Source organism: Tenrec ecaudatus, chromosome 4 (assembly GCF_050624435.1).
Source record: "Tenrec ecaudatus isolate mTenEca1 chromosome 4, mTenEca1.hap1, whole genome shotgun sequence".
In the NCBI taxonomy this organism is placed as follows: Eukaryota; Metazoa; Chordata; class Mammalia; order Afrosoricida; family Tenrecidae; genus Tenrec; species Tenrec ecaudatus.
In genome coordinates, this window is record NC_134533.1 from 148827536 (window position 1) to 148849497 (window position 21962).

At 37.3% G+C, this 21962-nt stretch overlaps 1 protein-coding gene across 1 annotated transcript in view; it reads right to left on the reverse strand.

The window, feature by feature from the left end:
• DNAJC13 (DnaJ heat shock protein family (Hsp40) member C13) overlaps positions 1-21962 on the reverse strand; it is a 125460-nt gene that overhangs the window by 34210 nt on the left and 69288 nt on the right. Inside the window, exons 25-35 of the mRNA XM_075546931.1 lie at positions 18575-18637; positions 16976-17077; positions 14530-14634; positions 13581-13783; positions 11502-11586; positions 9926-10080; positions 9300-9345; positions 7680-7834; positions 3859-4060; positions 2222-2337; positions 1322-1400 (exon numbers count right to left, since the gene is read on the reverse strand). Of these exons, the coding sequence (XP_075403046.1) occupies positions 1322-1400; positions 2222-2337; positions 3859-4060; positions 7680-7834; positions 9300-9345; positions 9926-10080; positions 11502-11586; positions 13581-13783; positions 14530-14634; positions 16976-17077; positions 18575-18637 (1311 nt within the window). The remainder of the gene's footprint in view (positions 1-1321; positions 1401-2221; positions 2338-3858; positions 4061-7679; positions 7835-9299; positions 9346-9925; positions 10081-11501; positions 11587-13580; positions 13784-14529; positions 14635-16975; positions 17078-18574; positions 18638-21962) is intronic.

The window sequence follows — 21962 nt, forward strand, 5'->3', positions numbered from 1 at the left end:
AATAATAATTTATAAATTATCAAGGGTTCATGAAGGAAAGGGGAGCAGGGAGGGAGGGTAAAAAAAAAAAGAGGAGCTGATGCCAGGGGCTTAGGTGGAGAGCAAATGTTCTGAGACTGATGAGGGCAATGATGTACAAGTGTGCTTGATACAATTGATGTACGTATGGATTGTGATAAGAGTTGTATGAGCCCCTAATAAAATGATTAAAAAATGCTTCTTCACAAGATGTATGCCACTTATATAAAAGTATATTCATATGTACAAGAGATACCCTGCATCGATATAAAATAATTATGATAGCATTTACTAATCATGATTCTCCACTGAGCACTAGGCATTGTACTAAAGGCTTGACAGTTTTTCCTCCTAATTTTCTCAATACCCATGTGAGATATATACTGCTAAAATCCTCATTTTTTAGATGAAGACATAAATTTAGAGATAATAAATAGGTTGCCTAATGTCACAAAGTGAACTGATAAAGAGCTAAGACTTATAATAGGTCAAATTCCTAAAGTCATGCTTATATTATTATTATACCACATTACCTTCTACTGATGTAGGAGTTGATTATTATGCCAAGACCATGGTTTTACTATTATATCTTTACTGACTGTCTTAATATCCATCAATGCAACACCAATTCTCAAAATTATCTATCTTATTTTCTCTCCCAAATGAATGTGAATTGCTACTAAGCTCTCAAAACAGCTCATGCCTTTGATTAAAGATGCTTTAAACATGTAAACGTGGCATATTTTCAACACCATCAAGTCTTCTCATCCAAGAATCCTCCAGAGCCAATGAAAAGCAGTGTCGACCCCAACTTTCTAGCAAGGCTCCCAGTCCCCGTTTGAATGGGCCTTAGGGGCTTTCTTTGCTGAGTTGCCGCTGGTATTTTAATAGGAATCTTGAAATCACCGAAGATGGTTTTAAACTTGAACCAAATTTCTACTTCTTCAATTAAAGTGATCTGAGGTTGGCTGAATACACAAATTCCTGAAACAATCTGAATGGCAATGGCACCAGGTACAAAAGTGTTATGTGCACCTAATTCCTAAGTTTTTAACCCTTCGGTGACCAGTCATTAAAACAGATAGACACAGGAAATAGGTAGGAAAGCAGAGGGAATAAAATCCCTAAGTTACTGGATAAAAGGCAGTCCTGCTGGTAGAGTGAGGCAGACCCAGAAGGCAGAGAGCACAGGCACATGGGAAAGTTTGTGATGGGGGAAGGTGGTGAGCGCTTGTGTTCTCCTGAACACCAACCCGCGAAAGAAAGTCCGCCCCCAAATCCCCAATCCATAGACAGTACATACCCTCCCTTCTGGATTCTTATCAGGGTGGTACTTTTGCGCGAGCCTGAAGTAAGCCTTTCTAATCTTGCTCTCATCATGCCTGTTAAATAGGGAAACTGCTTCATTAACACAGTTAAGTTCAAGAAGAAATCAGGATCACCGAAAATGCTTTAATAACCTGACTTTTATTAGAAAATAAATCTGAATGTTTAGTTGGCAGCAAATTAAATCTCTTAAGATTGAAGCAGATTTTTTATAAGTTATCTTGATAGCTGAGAGATAACATCTTAAAGTTCCCTATGCAAGGCTATCACTTACTTTAAATTACAAAACTATATTCGCAGTTTGAACAAAAAATACCTTTTAAAAATACCAAATTTTCAAAATGTCCAAGATACCACTTCAAACACTATACTTCTACATTTTATCTGTCTCGTAAAAACTGCAAAAACTTTAGTTCATATTTAAGAAAATGTCTTTTTAAATAATTTCTCTAGCATCTATAAAATTTGTAAAACTTCACTGATAAATCCAGTAAGTGTACATTCCTTTCTATACACTTGTCATTCATCATTCTAAGTTTGGTGCTATCAAATCAGCCTCATACAAAACACAATCTGCAAGAGCAAATTAAGTTAATACACATGTCGGGTCGGAAGCTGGACATTCTACACACATTATTTCAATTACTAGAGAGCAATGATTATGACAGCAATAACTAAAGAAAGTCATTCTGCTAGTAAATTTTGCAATGGTGAAAAATCACGTAGTTAATTATATAGGCACTGTGGTATGTGTGTCAACCAAAGAATTGGCACAGGGTTTTTTTAAACAGCTGGTTTAAATAGATTTGTATGTGTTTGACATTGATATTTTAAGGCAAAGCAGACATGTCCTATCATACTACTGAAAATAACTCACGGTCCCTGTCCTTGTGATAGATGAAGCACTTCATAAGCATCATCTATTGACATCATAGGCGGCTTCTTTTCTACCTCTTTCTTCCAGGCTTCCAGGGTATCTTTCAGAAGCTTAACCTTAAAGTCAGAGGGTTAACATTTAGAAAAACTAAAATATTTCAAAACATAATTTCTAAGTTACAGAATTCTAGTGTGCAAACACCTAAAGTAACATTTCTAGGTTACTCAATTAAATAGCTTTTTCAAATATATTACGAGAAAAAAATTTAAATCACCTTCTTACAAGTACAGTGGTTTTCACTCCTGATAAACGCATTGAGATTCTGAGTGGCAGGTACATTAACTGGCAGGTACAAGCTAGTTACTAAGTGGTGGTGCTGGATTCAAACCCAGGTCACACTGAAACAGTTCCTGTTTTTTCCTACTATCTCATGCTGAATCCACAGCATGTGTCAGGGTGTTAAGCATGGTCACTGTACTACAAGGTGACAGTGACTTGTAGTATAAATGACAATTGTGCTGAAAATATTTATAAGGGTAATGGTGTAACTCCTGCTACAGTAACTGAACGTGGGTGTTCATGTGCAATTCATTCCAGGCTCAAGCAGATGCCCCAGGGAACAGTGGAAAGGCTGACAGCACACACAGCTATACAAAGGAGCTGGTAGCATGTACTGCCTCCTTTGTGCCAGGAATTATGCTACATTTCATGTATGAAACCTCAATCATCACAACCAGGACACGGGGTAGTCGTTATCATTACTACCATTTGAGAGAAGCAAGCTGGCACGTAGAGAACTCAAGCATCATACACCCAGTGTGCTCTAGAGGTATGAATGGGCAGGTTGAGACTCAATCCACACGGCCTATCTCGAACATAAGCGTCCTCATTCTGCCACGAGGACAAGCTTCTTTCAAGATAGGACAGTGAATAATGGAGACACATCCATGGAAATAAGCTTGTTTATTCCCTGTCCCAGAAGACCAAAACAGTTAATACCTTCTCAAAAATTTAACTTTCTGTTTGGGCTTTACCCAAATATATGAAACTATACTAAGAGCTGCACATTACATAAGAAATGGGCACTATTTAAGAAAACTATCTTTCTTTTCACACAAGGAAGAAACCCCCAGAAATTATCAGAGGCCATTTATATGGTTGCCAATAAAAATCCCTGTCCTCAGTCAGTTCTGTTTTATAGAAACTCTACAAGATAGAGCAGAACTTTCCCCAGGGTTTCAGAGGCTGCAAATCATTATCAAAGCAGATTGCTATAGACTTCTCCTACAGAGAGGCTGGTGGGCTAGAACCACTGACCTTTCAGTTAGCAGCCAGCCAAGAGCGTAATCTCCGCATCACTTGAGCTCTTTTTGTATGGTTTGCCAGCCAAAAACCAACCCCCTCTGCCATGGAATGGTTTCGACTCAGAGCAACCTCACAAGACAAAGCAGAACTGCTCGCTAGGTTTTCCAAGGTTGTAAATTTGTATGAAAGCAGGCGGTTTCATCTTTGTCCCATGGAGCAACTGCTGAGTTCAAACTACTGACCTTTTGCTGAGTAGCCCAACACTTAACCCACTGTGCCACCATGGCTCCTTTCTTGGGCTTAAGAAGATGCAAATTAATGTGCTCACTTACCGGGTCTTTAATTGGCCAATCTGGAAATCGAAGGGTATCACAAAGTTGTTTGAGGTAATAAATATTACAAAACAGTTCATTTTCTAGCTGTGGATAATTGATAACTGGGATGGGACAATATTGATAAAGTGCTCTTGTGTTACTCTGAAGACGAGGGGTGAAGTCAGCAAGATGGGCAGCAATCTTCTCTATCATGAGGCGCCTACAATGACAGCAACAAGCTCCGTTCACACATTATGAAAGATGTGATTTTAAAGGAAGGGTTAAGATAGGCAATCACATGACGTGGTTGCAGGGGTCTTCCTTAGAGTAACGCCATTACACGAGTAGGTTATTCAGTACATACTAAGAATATTGTATATACATACTCAGTGCAGACAAGTATTTATTGTCTCCAATTTGAACACGTATCTGCAAAGACCACCACAGAGAGAAAGGTGGGGACTCTTGATTTCCTATGGAAAAACTAGACACTAGAAGATGAAACGGACTTAGTCTGCATTCATAAGGGTGGAGCCAAGGAACTCAAGCTAGCTTTTATCCCCCCAAAGGTCGCTGTGTGGCATTTTAGTTAACTTACCACAGCAGTGTACGACCCTCACCGAAATAGAAACTTCATTTTGTCAATGCATCGAGAATTGGAGGTTTTAGATGGGGACTATAAAAACTAACTTATCCCAGGAGGAAAAATATTGTGACATAGAAAAATGATACTGCTAACTTATTCATAATTCTATACATGTGATTCCAATGAAAACCGACCCTCACACAGAGTATATTCAAATTGGCGGCTAGCACATGCTAAGCTATAAGTCAGCCACATGATAAGCAGCAGGAAGCAGAGTGAACACGAGTCAACCTCCAACGGCTTAGAGGAGAGAGGCTCTCTGCAAAGAGGCTGTCCTCACATCGGATCTATAAACACCAGAGCCTTTCCTGGACAGTCAGGTTGGAGAGGCGCCTGCTTCTCAGTTTCCCGAGATTTCTCCTATGGCCTACCCTTCCTAAAAGGAACATTCTTTGAAAATGTTAAGCTGAAAGTCAAAACATACTGGCAAAGGAAATCTCATTCTTTAGTAATTTCAGATAATGCTGCTCAGATCTATTTTATGTGACACAGATTTTAATCAGTGGAGTACACTATTATACACAAATTCCTTGCCCTATCCCTAAACCCCACACATACATATAAGCTCGCTGACGAAAATATTACCAGGTCTATACATTTGCTTAAGAAGCAACAATGGTAACTGGCCCTACCTTAATAAAGTCTACAAAGTAATTTTGTTTAATCATTTTAGAAATTAATAAAACTTAAGGAATTATCAAACTCATCACACAAATGATTTGACACCCTAAATTTTAAAATCAGTTTTAGATTATGAGGGTACTAAAAGCATCTCTTTGAACACATTAGCCAAACTGGACAGCAAGTTCCAAAGATTCTGAATATAAAATATAATCAATCACTACACAGAGGTAGGGGTGTACATTCCCACCTGCGAAGTAACTAATGTCAGTAAACTTCAAAGTGTTTAATTTTACATAGGTGAATGTCACCTACCGTATATTCTCGTGTATAAGCCGAGTTTTGCAGCACAAAAAAATGCTGAAAAACTGGTATTCGGCCTATTCACGGGTCATTGGTACCCCAACAAGGTGTAACATCTTGCTGCCCCTCCCCCACAGGTAACAGATGAGCACCCATCATCTCGCGGGTGATTGCCGTTTCTCTGCTGTTCATTCAAAGCCCGGCTGACAATGCAGGGCTTTGAATTTTTGTTTACTCACATCTAACCAGTCAGAGCCGTCCTATGACGTGGACGGTTCCAATTCGCAAAAACACCCATAGTGATTCACTTACGCCGGCAGCTGAACTGGTAAGGATGTGTCTGTGGCTGCGCCCCATCTCTCCCCTCTGGTCTCTGTAGTAATTCACATCCTGCATCCCCTGTCAGCAGGGACTCCACCCCCCTCCTCCCGGCTAACATGTCGCAGGGGGAGGAGCAGCATTACCATGAAAGTTCTTTTTTCAAAGTCTTGTTTTTTTATCCTATTAGAAATGGATACTCTTGAAGCAAAACAAAAATGACTGGTTTCAAAATTAAGGTTGTGTCAAGAGCAGAAGAGAGCAGTAACAGTATTGCAAGTAGGGAATTCTGTGTTCATGAAAAGCAAGTGAGGGAGCGACGGAAAATGAAGGCGGACTTGGAACAGATTCCAAAAGTTAAAAAAGCTCATCGTGGCTTAATGTCTTTTCATGGGGCTCTAGAGAGTGAATTGCATAAATGGGTTATGGAGGTGTCATCAAAATGGTTACTGCGTAACATGCATGGGAATCTGCATACGTGCTCTACAAATGGCTAAGGATGACAAATATAAAGCACCAGGCATTGTAAAATCTGCTGTGTCAGCAGGATGGTGTACCCGCTTCATGAATAGGTTTGGCCTACTATGTTTGAGATAAAGAACAAAGATTTCCCAGAAATTGCCACAAGACCTTGAAGAAAAAATTATGTCATTCCAGTCATTTATTATTCAACAACAAAGAAGGATTTATAATTATGACCTGGCAGATATTGGGAATATGGATGAAACTGCCGTGACTTTTGATCTTCCAAGCAACAGAACTGTGGCAAGTTTAGGAGAAAAAAACATTTTTCTCAAAACCACAGGAAATGAAAAAAAACACATTACAGTTGTTCTATCAAGTTTGGCTAATGGAACTAAGCTGTGTCCTGTCATTATTTTTAAAAGAAAAGACCTTGCCTAAAAAGGTCAATTTCCCACCAAGAAATACTGTGCGTGCACATGTTAAAGGCTGGATGGATGAAGACGGACCAAAAAAATGGCTGGAAGAAATTTGGGACTGACGACCAGGAGCAGCCTTAAAGAAAAAGCCATTGTTACTTGTTTGGGATATGTTCAGAACCCACCTGTCGGATGACATAAAAAAATTGGCAAAATCTAGTAAAGTTACTTTAGCCATTAATCCAGGTGGGCTTACATTTGTACTGCAACCTCTGGATGTTATCTTTGAATAAGCCCTTTAAAGACCGTGTGCGAAGGATGTGGCATGAATGGATGTCATCTGGTCAAGCCCGACTAACAAAAGGAGGAAATCTCATGAAGCCTGACATAGAGTTAATAGCAAAGTGGGTTAGAGATGCATGGGAAGACATTCCAGAAGACATGGTGCGACGTGCCTTCCAGAAATGTAGTATTAGTAATGCTGTGGATGGCAGTGAAGACTGCGCTTTGTATGAAAATGACAGCAGTGATGGTGATGGCGGCGATCTCAGTGAGGACAGCGTCTATGATGACCTCACACCAGCTGAAGCTCTGCACTGGGATAAGGATGATGATGAGGAACCCAGTTTTGAAGGATTTTAACTCTTTACATTTTAGCTTGGTTGCTAATTGAGCTCAGGGAATAGTACTCTTAAGGTATCATTGTTGATACCTTATTGTTTTTGTGGAACCTATTTTTCACTTACTGTGCTGGTTTACTAAAGTTAAATGACTTGTCCTTTTATTTATGTTTTTTATTTAAAATAAATATTTAAATACATTACCCCACTGATGTCTCAATTTTTGGTAATTTTATTTTCATTTGTTTTGATTATTGAAACTCACCAATAGCTTCTGCATTTTCCACCCTAGGCTTATACTTGAGTCAATCAGTTTTTCTGGTTTCCCAGGTAATAATTAGGTACCTCAGCTTCTACTCAGGTCGGCTTATATTCGAGTACATACGGTAATTATTTTTAAAAGTATCAAAAAACAACTCTAAAGAATCAACCAATCAATGAATCACTTACCTCATTTCACTACTCCAGATAGCTTCTGGAGTATCAAATTCTCCTAGAAAAATTTCAGAAAACTTCTCAGGCTCATAATTTTCTAAATAACAGACCATTGCTTCAGGTAGGATGTGCCCAAGTATACTTCTTTGAAAAACATCTTGTCCTTTAGTCTTTAAAACAAAACAAAACATGGTAGTCAGAAATTCTTAATAGTATCAAGTTTCTAACAAAGAAATTATAGCTAGAGAAAATATCTTAAGAACACAGCTGGGACAAATTCTCTTTGGAAAATTAAATGGACGAGGTGAAGTGTAAATAAGAAGTACATCTTATATACCAACTGTAAACACAAAAATCCTGTTTCATGTGGGGATAAACTTAAAGGGGTAATTAATTGCGCCCATAAGAATGAGACTACTCTCATAGCTAATTACCCTCTGCACTGAAGATGACTTCAGAATTACTGTTGACAACAATTACTAATATCCAGGTATCACTTAATAAAGTAGAATTTGATTTCCACATTTTTCTAGCAATTATAATAACTTTTCCTATTATATTTGCTATCTCGTAAAACATCCTGCTTAGGAAAATTAAAGCAGATATGCCCTCTATTTCTAATAGTTAACAACATACCTTTGTTCTTGCATTCAGACTTTCTAGAAATAAGTATGGCTTGCTATAAATATTTAATATATAATTAGATGACTTATGTATATAGTTTTTAATATTTTAAAATTTAAAAAGCAAAAAGATTGCGTGTCATTAATTGTGCAGAAAAAAAAGGGAACAAAAAAAGGCCCCCAAAATGTCAAATGTTATGTTAAGGTGGTAGCATTACAAGCAATCTTTATTCTTAACTTTTAAGTACTCTCACTTTCCAGCTGTATGCATAAAGCTGCTATGGGCACCACGGACGGAACGCTCCCCAGGGCTTCAGGAGCATACGGTTTGGTCTAGTGTCTACTCTCAGAGTGACAGAACATTTTTCAGTATTTCACATACTGTTCTATTTTTAGCTTACTATTCTGCTCACAATAAGATCCGATATTCAGTGCTCCATGAACAACCCAGCTAATTTCCAAAGACTTATTAGTTCTATGCTGACAATAAACATTTCTTTGCAGGAGGTAGGTATAAAGTTTCAGGTTGTCAAAGCTACCTGGATAAAGTCTCATCCTTTCTTGGATCCCTAGTTTCCTCTGCAGTAAAATGGCAAGAGCCCTTGGGAGCACCTGAAAAATTAAGCAGCTTCAAAAGAGCAACCTACATTTCTGTTTTCTTGGGATCTGAACAACAAAAGCTGACCTCTTACTGAACCTCAGGTGCCTGTATGAGACTCAGGTATATGATGCTACAAACTCACTCCTCTTAATTTAGCTCAATGAGAACCAGCTGCATCACAGAGGTGCTAGGTTATAATTTACATCTGAAATTTCAATATTAAGTTGAATAGTCAATGTTTACTTTCATTTTAAAAAAACAAACAAAAACATTTACTTAGCCAGTCTATGTGCAGGGTACCACAAGGAACGTAAACACTGAATAAAACACCCAAGTGCTAATACCTGGTCAAAGGTAGCAAGACCATCTATCCAGTGCTAACTTACATATTCAAAGGATTAAATGGCTTACCTCCTCTGATTTGAAAGCCTGTTTTGTATGTGTGTACTTCAAAAACCTACAAGGAAAAAGACCTGTTTGTCAGATAGAGGAATCGATTAGTTTTAGTAACCTAAATTTTCTAAAAACTCTCCCTCTCACACACACACACACACACACACACACACACACAGCATAAAAGAAATGCAGCAAAAGGCAATTTATACATTCAAATTCCCAAATTAAAAACTTTTGAACATAGACAAGAACTTAACTGAATGAGAAAAACTTAAAAATTAAGAGTCATAATAAGACTATGTAATAATGAGTTGTACAAATAACTTGAGAAAAGGCAATATATAAAACTATATGTACAATATAAATATAAACTCAATGTTATTGGGTTGATTTCAATTCATAGCAGCCACCAATATAAAAACTATTAAATAACATTATATATTAAATACAAACATTGAAATACTAGATGACAGTAAAAAGTGTGTGCTATATGTGTAAAGTTGTTCAATCCTAATTTTCTCCTGCTCTTCCACTTTCTCAAAAATTTCAAACATATGTCAAACAGCTTTTGTAAGAACGTTCTGCAAAAGAAATCTGCCCAATTTACACAACTGGAAACGGGTCACTGTGACAGTTCTTACCGGGCAACAGGAAGCACATTGGAGCCCGTGTACATCATGATGAAAAAAAACACCCCACTCAGGTAAAGACGAGGTAACTGTGGGTTGTCTTGCATGATGTGGTATAACAAAATAGCAACCTTTTCAACAAGGATGGGATCAAAGGTCAGCAACAGCTAGACAGGAAAAAGAAACATAATATTTTGAATATTACTAAAGAAAACCATCATTCATTTTAGTCCATGTATTTCTTCTGCTAGGGTTATGGTTTCTTACGTGCGGGTAATTAATAAAAAGATCCCGTGGGTGTACGTAAGCTTATTTAACAGTCTTTCAGTAGGTGTGGAGAATGATTACTTGAAGAACATTTAAGAAAGAGATAACAAAATACTGTATACACCTGAGGATAAGCCGAGGCACCTAATTTTACCACAAAAACTGCATTAAAATGTGCTGAAAAACTCGGCTTACATGAGTATATATGGTAGTTAAAAAGAACAGATCAACATATACTCAGAAAAAGTCCCAAACACACCTGGAACTAGTTTGGGTTTTCCCCTCTGGCTATAGACAAAACTGCTTCTAGTGCAAGTTTCTTCGAGTGGACTCCTCTGTTAATGTCAGTAGAGAAAACAGACCTACGCGTTTTGGTTAGTTTTTGGTCATTGGTCAGAAAAAAATCTTGAAGGCTACTTGAGAATTCAAAAAGCAGAATTCCTTGCTATTCCCAGTCACTTGCACATACACACAAGCCTCCACTGACAGATGAGCATGACTGTGCTTAAAGTGCACCAGCTAGGAACCAAACCCACGTCTCCGCATGGAAATAGAGAATTCTGTCACCAAACCTCCATCATCCCCAGGCCATTTATGTAGTAAATGACAAACGGGGGGGGGGGGGGGGGGAACATATCCCGATACAACTGGTGTATTAAAAAACTACAGAAGGTTTTTGGCACATAGTTTAAAACTTGAACCATGTATGATTTTTTTAAAAAAGCAAACAAACCAAAAATAGAGTTGACGAAAGAATAGAAATACCATTCACTGAGAGTCTCTGGGAGCTAACTTGCTTACGCTACACCCAAACTCTGGAGTATAAATATCTTAATTCTGAATGAACAGAATGATTTAAAGAAAGAAAAAAAAGGATACATCAGTATATCCTTCAGAATTAGAACTCAATGCTTGGAATCAGTTGTTAGCCGTGGAAACAGGTGGTCTAAAAGAGGAGGCCTGAGCCGTGAGCTGGTGCTGATTATGTGAGGTTCACCCTTCATGTCCACATCTCTGGTCTGCTGGGTTTTTTTTAAATCACTTTTATGGTGTGATTTTTAAGAATGAATAATGCAGTTCTTTAAAATAATTCTGGAGTCAGGATGCTACCAATGTTTGGGCTCCTGGATACACATCTTTCACAACAAATTCAAACTATCAATTCAATTACAAATAAGGAAAATACACGTGACTCAAGCACAGGCTTTTCCAAAGTGGATAAACTATAATAAAACAAAGACTGGGCCTCATCATAAACATTAAGCATGGGAAACAGATGCTTACGCCATGGCTCAGCTTCAAAATGTTGAAAGGAACTTACTTGAATAACATGGGGAAGGCAAGTGCTATCTGACAGCAGTCTTTTCACTCTGGGCAGAGGCCTGATGATCGCATTGTCTTGGTCCCTGGAAAATATTCCCTAAGGTCAGCATTTACTATGCTTAGCAATGTCAGTATTTTCAAAGCAGATGGCATTCTACTAGGCTTGCAGTTACTCACCTCACAGTTTTGGTTAATGAAAACTAAGCTCATGCAGTGAGGAGCATGATTAGGGATGTTGGATTAAATCTATCTGACTGCTTCATTTCCTTTCATAGATGTTCTTGAAAAACAGTACCCAAGAAGCGCCATAGACTCTTCTTTTTTTTTTTTTAGACTCTTCTTATTGAATTGATTAAATCTGGTGTTGTCCAAATCAGTAAGTGGATGTTTTACTACAAAAGGCTTATCAAACTTCAGTATATGTACTTAAACCCTAACTTATCTACTCTGAATATTTTCCAAGAACAGACTTAATGTTGGTACTTCTAAATGCTAATTTTGTTTTCAGTCTGATCTGATTTTTTAGAGAACTGGAGCAAAGGAAACCAAAGCATTATTAAATATGATATACAAGGTGTACCATCACCTCCAAAGAAATTTCCCCCCAAAGCTATGTATTTATTTTTAAAAAATCCCAACATATCACCTTCAAAGTACTCTCCATTACACTTAATACATTTGTCAATTCTGTAATTCTATTCTAGAAAGATTTTTCAAAGTCATCTGATTGGGTGGCTGACATCACCGCCCTCATTTTTTTCTTCATCATTTCTATGTCATCATATTGCTGTTATTTCCTGCCCCTCTTCATTCATAGAAACAAAAAGAATTCACACAGAGTGAGGTTGGTTGAGTTAGGTGCGTGGGGTATGTGGTTTTTTGACCAAAACTGGCACTGAGATGGCTGCATGAGCAGGTTCATTGTAGAGGAGGCAAAAACCAGTCCCGTCAGCCACAAATCAGGCTTTTTTGTCGAACACTGTTATGCAATCTTTTCAGAACCTCTAAATAGAAAGCTTGATTAACAGTCTGCCCTGGTGGAACAAGCTCCAAATGTATTATTACAAGTTGACATTTTCCCCCAATCAGGAAGTTGACAGATGTCCAGAACAAGGTTTGTCATTAATTGACATTTTCCCTTTTTTGAAATGAGAAACCACTCGTACACTCAAGTTTTCCCCATTGCGCTGTCCTTGTAAGTAAGCTGTGTTCAACATCACACCAGTTTCTGCAGCACTTTTCCCGAGCAGAAAACATTTTAAAGTCGCACACTCTTCCCTTAAATGGGTTATCACAAAAAACAGGTTTTGAGCCAAACTGCTTTTACAAAAAAATTTAGTGACCACAGAGAACCTTCTCATGTGATGCTACTGGGTGCATTAACTCGGAGCAAGTTGCTGGATGCTCTCCTATCGGGAAAAGTGGCAAACTACAAAAGCTCCGCTCCACCCAGTGCAATTCCGGTTTGGGGGGAGTACCCCCTCGTATACATTATATATGTGATATGTATATAAATGTGAGCTTTTCAGTACTTTCCATTCCAAAATATACTTAAGGGTAATTAAAGTAAATGATGGAAATACAAATATTTTATAATGAATTGCAATTACAATGGAAAACAAAAATCTCACCTGCATCAGTCAAGTGGGGCAAGATGAGGAGTAAGACTCAAGATCTAAACAAGAACGATCAGCCTGACAAAGAACCCCATCCCCCCCTCACTGTCTAGGGGCAGTTTCCCAATGACGAGCTAGCTAAAATATGTATGTCTGATTCACATAGATATAACTGTTACTGTGGCTGGGACACAGTGAATGAAGCTTAACTTTATATTACTATTTGAGCTCTCCAAGAGTTGCTTTTAATCACTTTCCTTCATTCTGTTTCTTTATATCTCAGAAGCTCCAAAAGACAAAGCAGCATTCTCCCAATACAAAAGGGTACATTTTTTAGTTTATTTTTATTTTAAATTGCCAGAGTAAATCCATGCTATTATGGAAGACTGGCCTATACAAATCAGGAAAACAAGATGTTTTAGAGTTCCTGTGAACCATAAAAGGGTATGATTGCACTTCACCTGCTTGGAAAATAGCCACACATTGTGATCAGCATGTTCAGAATAAGGGTGGCAAGGTCCGTTTCGTTCAGGACAGCCTGTCCACTTGCTAGCAGACACCATTTAAGCTGGGGTATGGCCTGCAGGGGTCGCCATCCATCCATGCCTTGAGCCCAGCATCTGGTTTTTGCATTTAACATTCCTTTGGTCCATAATTCTTGCATCTAAATGAGCAGAGGCATAATTGTTACAAACATATAAATTAAAATGACTTCTACTTCAAAGTCAATTCATAGACAATTATAAAATAAACATGTTTCTTACTAAAAACAAGAACAGCAACAACTATTTCATGTTGGTTATCCATCAAGGACCAAAATTTAACTGTTAGTACAAGAAAAATACACATTGAGGTGGCTAAACTGTAATGCATAATGGGTACAATAGGCAGATTGTAAATTGAGCAAATTATATCCACGTCCTTGAGCTCCAGAAAATTATATTTTTTAAGCCAAGTTTCATAGAGACACAGCCTGTGAGGCAGAGCCTAAGAGAGCAGGATAAAATTTGAAATGATGTAAAGCAAGAACTGCTCTTAATTTTTAGACTATCTGAGCACCTTTTAATGACTTTCAGACTGCATATTAAAAATTACTGCTCATGTCATGTAGACGCATTATAGTCCCATATAATTGGGAACTAGAACATGAAATTCACAAATAATCGAAGTGTTCCCTCCATGATAACAGCTTTATACAGCAGGAGTTAAAGACATGACTCCACGTGTTGTTCTCTAGAAATGAAATCTCGACTTGTGTGTGGTAATGAACAATTAGCATTCTGGGAGCTGTACGACATCCTTGGACAGTAATTCCAATCACAGTTCAAATGTAGTTCAAGTGTCCGTGTCTGCCAATCAGAGTGTGGAAGGAAGTCTGACCTTTACAAAAACAGTTTCCAGGACACATACCTCATGAAATCCATACGGGCCACTCCTTTCTTTGTCAGCATTGCCAAAATACCATTCCTTTTCACTTTCTCGCTTCATATCTGGAGCAGCTTCGATTACATTACTCTAGGGTTTTAAAAGATTGTTATTTTCCAAGATAAAATCTAAGGCACCAGACATTGTCATAAAATGAAATTACACCATACAATTTTTTTTTAGAAGGATGGGCGTTTTTTAGAAGGTAAATTCCTTTAGAAATTCACCCATATTTTTAAGTAATTAAATAGGTGGAAGATTCACTATCTAACCTAACAGGCAAAAATGCTGCTTCCCTATAAACATACCTTTGAAGTCAATAATCCTTAAATTCACCTAGTGATCTAAGAATACTTCGAAGACATAGACTCTCCTCTTACTGGTCCTAAAGTCCAAGGGCACAGAACTGCTAGTGAGGAGTACTGCAAGCAGCCGTATAAGTTCATGAAGCTCACACCAGCCACTCAGAAAACTGAAGCTCTTTTTGGGGGAAAAGTTCATACTCTGCCTCCCTCTCGTCCCTAAACCTGAATTAAAGCTTCAAAAGCATCTTAGATTGTATTACATAGTGAGTTAAATGCCAACAAGGAAGAATCTAGTGGTTTTAAATAGTTCCAATATACTCTCATTCCATGTAATTCTTATTTTATATATCAATGTTTCATGAGAATCCATAAGAAGTTTTATGCAGTTAGAATAGTTTATTATAACATAGTTTGCAAATACTTCCATTTACCATCACCATGCAGATATATTTATAGGGAGAAGAATAGCAAAGAACATAGGCTTCTAGGGCAGCGTTGGGCTATATATTAGCCTGTTTCACTTTATGACATGGGAACGACGGTGTGCCCTTCATACAGACAATGGAGGGTTTAAAGAGATCATGTATGTTTCTATCAGAGCAGTATCTGATACACTCTCAGGCTATGTAGGCATTACACTTACTTAGTATTATTCATACCTGGTCACAGAAAGGGAGCCCTGATGGTGTAATGGCTACATGCTGAGATCTGTATGGTCGGCAGTTCGAAACAACCAGAAGTAACAAGGGAGAAAGACTGGGCTTTTTACTCCCAAAAATAGTTACAGTCTTGGAAGCCCTTAGGGGGTCGCTCTAAGTTAGCACCGAGTCAATTGAGTTTGGTTTGAGTTTGGTTTCTAGGGTTTCGAGGCACAGAAAAGGTCATATTCTAAATATCCAAATAACACTTGTAATGACAACTCAATCAAAATGTACCAAAGCCTATCCCCCCCCTCCTCACACAAGGAAATAAAGCAAACACATAACATCAGAAACAATCACCAATAAACTACACAATTTTTTTAACTCCAAAACTCAACTCAATTCTGATTTATAGTAACCCACTAGGACAAAGTAGAACTGGCCCTGTGCATTTCTAAGACTGTAAATCTTTATGGGAGCCTCGTCTTTCTCCCAAAAAGCAGCTAGTGGATTTAGACTGCTGTCCTTGAGTTTGCAGTCTAACATCGCATTAGGGCTCCTCCTTCTATAAGTGATCCTTCGCCATACATTTGCGGCGTTACCCTCTTGTTGTCTGGCCTATGACTCCTCAAGGTAAAAACATTCTCAACAGGTGCAATGCTAAAAGTCCAGTTTTTGTTTTGCTTCATTTAGGGGGAGGGGTACAGTGTTGGGGAGGGGGGAAGGGTGACAATGTCATGGAGTCCATGGAGGAAAAGAATGGTTAGAAACTGACTGTGGGAGCAATTGCACAATTCTATTTGATGAGACTGAAATATGGAATGATATATGTATTAAATCCTAACTAATAAAAAAAACCCAGTTATGTAATTGATGAATTTAGCATAAATCTTCAAGTGTAAATCATATTATTGCCTCAAAATAATTCACATTAAAAGATGTCATAAAAGATGGGTGGAGGGAGGGTGGGGCGGAAAGGGGGAACTGATTACAGGGATCTACATATAACCTCCTCCCTGGGGTACAGACAACAGAAAAGTGGGTGAAGAGAGACGTCGCACAGTGTAAGATATGACAAAATAATAATTTACAAATTATCAAGGGTTCATGAGGGAGGGGGAAAATGAGGAGCTGATGCTAGGGGCTTAAGTGGAGAGCAAATGTTTTGAGAATGATGATGGCCACGACTGTATAAATGTGCTTTACACAGTTGATGTATGTATGGATTGTGATAAGAGCTGTATGAGTCCCCAATAAAATGATTTTTAAAAAAGACAAAAGAAGCACTGGAAAAAAAAAAACTGTATGATCACTGCTCTTATGATTTCACTTATTTAGCACTCCAATTCACCTCCTGAGAACAGAATCATCATAATTATTGAGAAAGACATTCATAGTCATGTGTTGACATATTTTCAGGTTTGTGAGATCTTTACCCTAAAATTATATCAGAAAGCTCTAAGCATTTGAAATTCAGATGCATACCTGCAGTGGTACTGTAGCTCTGCTTACATGAAGATGTGCAAGAGTAAGCAAGTCCACAAGGATTCTAATTCCGTTTGAATCCATGAGGTCCTTAACATTTTTCTGCATGAGAAAAGCAAACACTTACGTAATTAAAAAACTTTTCTCCAAGAAGTACTATTATCTAAAAGGCTTTCAATACCTACACACACCACACAAACAGGTGGCACAGGACTAGGGGCACTTGGCATTATCAGGGCTTATATTAAAGAAATTCAGACTTAGATAATTATTAAAGTGTCCATTATATTATACATAAATCACATAAATTTTTCATCTGAAATATTTTGATGGAAAAATATGTACGAGAAAGTTTCAAAAAATTCATGGAAAATTGGAATTAAGAGAAATGGAATTTTTCCAACCATTTTGAAGCCTCTGTGTATGTGTACACACACACACACACACACACATCCATCTCCAAATAAAGTGTGATAGGGATGACACCTATGATAAACTGTATGTCTCTAGAATTACGGATGTGTCTTCTTTTTTATTCTGCATTTTCCACGGTCTTCTTAATGCTCCCTTTTTAAAACAATCTTAGGGTATATTAGCTAAAATTCCTTGAAAGCATTTGTATTACTTATTAAAAGTATTAATAAAAACTAGGCAAGTTGAAATTAGTATCAAAAATTATTTTTTAAAAGTTTTGATTTTACCTATTAGAAATCTGAATGAACCTACGAAAATGTCTTTGAAAATCGGTGAAAATTTCACCTAATATAAAGAAATTAACCCACTGAAGGGTATGGGTAACATTGAAAGCCCAAAATCCATTTACAGGGTCCCCACATGGATAAAGCTTTTGGAGAATCACCTCTGACCACTGATCAGTGATGTAAATAGCCCTACTATCAGATAGAGTGCCCTGGAGAGTAGATTAGTGTCGATGGCATCAGGTTAAAATTTAACACCTTCTCCCTTTTCCTTCTCCCTTTTGACCCTTTGTTCTAGTTTTTATTATTTTCTGTTTTCTTTTTGTTTGAAGTTTTTCTCCGTTATATCTTGTTATTGGCTTTGTTTTTTTGACATGTTTTCCTTTATATGAAATCCAGGATAGATAAAGCTATAGTGACAGTAACTATATTTAATAGCTCCTTAAGAGTTATGGCAGGAAAGATGGAGGGGGGAAAGGGAAGCTAATGAAAGTAAGTTCAGGAATGAAGAAATGTTCTAAAATTAATTATGGTGATAATTGAAAAACTCCTTTAAATATTTATAAACTATTGAATTGTATTGTATACAAAGTATATATATCAATAGAATGGTTTTTCTTTTTTTAAAAATTCCTTATAAGAAAATTAGCTAGAGATACATTTTTGGGGGTTATTCTTCACTAAAATATTATCATGAATTAATTCAGAACACGTATGGAATAATTTCACACCAATTTTGGCCACCAAGAAATTAAAGCACAGAGACATTTCACATTTAAAAAGAAGATGAAAAATCAGCCCTGGATAATGAATTCCCAATAGAGATTTTACCATTTAAACATAAATTCTTACAAATTCATGTAATTGATGTGGAAATGATATTTATGTAACAATACTATACCTTATTAAGGATCAGCTTGTTAAGGAAAAGAATCAACCTATCTCGTTCCAGTTTATCTGTGCACTATCAAACAAAATAGAAGAATCTAATTAGAACTGAACAGAAAAAATTAAGGTATTACCCCTCATTGAACAACAGTAATAAGATAATCTTTTAAACATTAAAGATAATATAGTAGACTATCAATATTGCAATTCCTCATTGTCTTATATTTTTTTCACTTCTACAAAGCTAGTATAATTTCCCTGGAAAAGTAGATATATTTAAAGATATTAAAAGACCAATATGAAAAAAAGACTAATATGACATTTTAAGGATATATATATAAATGGAAACAATTGCAAATCATTGGTTCGACACTCAAGGACGACTTAAAGATGTATCATAAAATGACATCACAAACACAATCACAAAGATAGAATATTATCTGCCCAAAGCATATATGGTATGCTACAACTACCAAAGGTTCACTGGTGATTTCCAATTACATGGAGACGCTCAATATCATTAGTCAGAACAAGGCCAGGGGCCAGTTGCAAAAGAGATCATCAAATGTTCATATATAAGTTCAAGTTGAGTCTGAAGAAAATTAAAATAAATTCAATGAGAGACGAATAATGTCTTTGAGTATATTTACCTGAACTTAGATTCGATGCAGTGAACACTAATGATTTAGGTTGACATTAAAGATACCATCCACGAAGAAAGCAACAGTCACCAAAAAGCCAACAAAGGAAGAAAAGACCAAATTTTCAAGACTCTCAAACTTGCTCTTGAATATTGAGTAGTTAAAGCATATGGGAAAAAAGAAGTGAAAGAGTTGAACGGATTTCAAAGGGCTCAAGAAGACCAAGTATAGCATCATAATGGAACGTGTGAACACCTAGTTGGAAAATCAAAAGGGAAGAACATATGCTCAGCAATTCTCAAGTTGAAAGAAGCTAAAAAACACCCCAGACCTTGAGTTTTGATACTGAAGGATTCTATAATCAAAATGCTGAACAATTGTGATAAGAGTTGTATGAGCCCCTAATAAAATGTAAAAAAAGAAAAGAGGAGAAAAAAAAAAGAAAATGATTAGGGCAAAGAATGTACAGATGTGCTTTATACAATTGATGTATGTATATGTATGGACTGTGATAAGAGTTGTATGAGCCCCTAATAAAATGTAAAAAAAGAAAAGAGGAGAAAAAAAAAAGAAAATGATTAGGGCAAAGAATGTACAGATGTGCTTTATACAATTGATGTATGTATATGTATGGACTGTGATAAGAGTTGTATGAGCCCCTAATAAATTGTTTAAAATAAATAAATAAACTAAAAAAAATGAACAAAACAGGAAGCATTAAAAAAAGATAGAAACAGTAGTTACTATACAAAAAAATTAGTTGTTGATGCTTATTTCAGGTGCACCGTATGAAGGAAGAGGTCTAAGCTGAACTGAAGGCATTAATAGAAGGCTCCAGGAATTGAAAGAATAGGAAGAAAATGATCAACAGAATGTGGGAATTACTGATCCTCAATATTACATGCAAGGAACATTTCAATGAAGAATTCAGAAACAATTGAAGCAATTACTATCGATAAAAAATACTGATAAAAATTCAAGCCAGATTCAGGAGAGGTCGTGAACAAGGGACATCATTGCTGACATCTGGTGAATCTTGGCTAAAGCAGAGAACAGCATAAAGACGTTTACTCCTGTTTCATTTACCATACAAAGGCAATTGAATGTGCAAACCATAACAAGTTATAGATAGCATGCTGAAGAATGGGAAATCCAGACTGCTTGATTGTGCTCATGCAAAATTTATACACAGACCAAAAGGGGTGTTAATTCAAACAGAACAAGGGGATTTAAAATCAGGAAAGGCATGTGTGATGACTGGATTTTATGTCAACTCGCACGGTGTGAAGGTAGCAGTGGAATCTAACCTATCAATTTGGTCAGAAACTTATGAGTTGTCCTTGGGGATATGGTCCTTTTATGAGATGCCGTGGAGAACTTCTTGCTCTCTCTTATCTCCATCCTTCCTGCTTGACTGGGTCCCATGTCTCCTGTCTGGGACTGGCAGCCCATGTGGTCAAATGACCTTGGGTGCTGCTAGCACCCTGCTGTGTTCCTGTAGACTCTGGATCCACATGACTGCACTCACTGGCTTATAATCCCCCAGCGCCCAGCTTCGCCTTCTGGCTTCATCAGCTGGCAGTTGCATGAGTCTAGAGGGCCTCCAGCAAGTGACACAAGGACTTAAATTGGACTGGGTCAAGCCCCTTCCTTGATATAAATTTGTTTCTTGGTATATAGAATTTACATATTTCTCAGTTACATATCTGTAAGTTTTATATATATAACAAGCTGATATATGTTTGTTACTCACCTAACAATGTGTTATCAAAGTTGTAGCCTGTCACTATACATTAATCCATCTGTATGCTAAGCAAGTAATTTGAGAAGTTAGCCTCCAGGGAGAACACGGCATTAGTACTGGAGGAAGGCTCTATAACAAATTTTGATATACAAATGACACAATCTTTCAGGCTGAAAGTGAAGAGGATGTGAAGCACTTACTAAAGAAGATCCAAGAATACAACCTTCCGTATGGATTATAACTCAATGTAAAGAAACCAAAATCATCACAATGGGACCACAGCAACATCATGATCAACAGAGAAAAGACAAAATCTGTCAAAGATTTCATTTTACTTGCTTCCACGACCAATGCTCCTAGAAGCCACAGTCAAGAGGACATACGGCACTAGGCTAATCTGCTATGGAAGCCCTCTTCAGAAGTGTCTAAGAGTAATGTAAGTGAAAGTTTGATGAACTTGAAAGACCAGAGAAGAACTGAAACCTTGAACTATGGTCTTGGTAAAGAATAATGAAAGTACCATAAACTGTCAAAAAAATTAATAAAAGCCTTGGAAGTACAGCCAAAATACTGCTTAGAAACATGGATAACAAGACTTTGTCTCACATACTTTGGATGCCCTGGGGAAGGACATCATGCTTCATAGATTAATTCCAAAAGAAGCGTAAGACCCTCAGTGAGATGGACTGACACATTAGCTACAACAATGGAATCAAACACAGGAACTATTAGGAGGACAGTACAGGACTGGGCAGTGTTTCATTCTTTTGTAAATAAGGTCGTTATGAGTAGAACCAACTAGACCTCCTAGTAACAACAGCAGTGCAATCTAGTCTAACTTAATAGCAAACATTAATGACCTTTGTCCTGAGTGTCATACTTCCTCAGTATGTTTCAGGAATTTACTCTGAATGAGTTCTTCAATCTAGAGAGCAAGATTCCCTTGCACGATAATTAAGAGTATAAACAGTGCGATGGTTAAGGCTATTTATGTAAGCACCTTCCACTTTGTGATC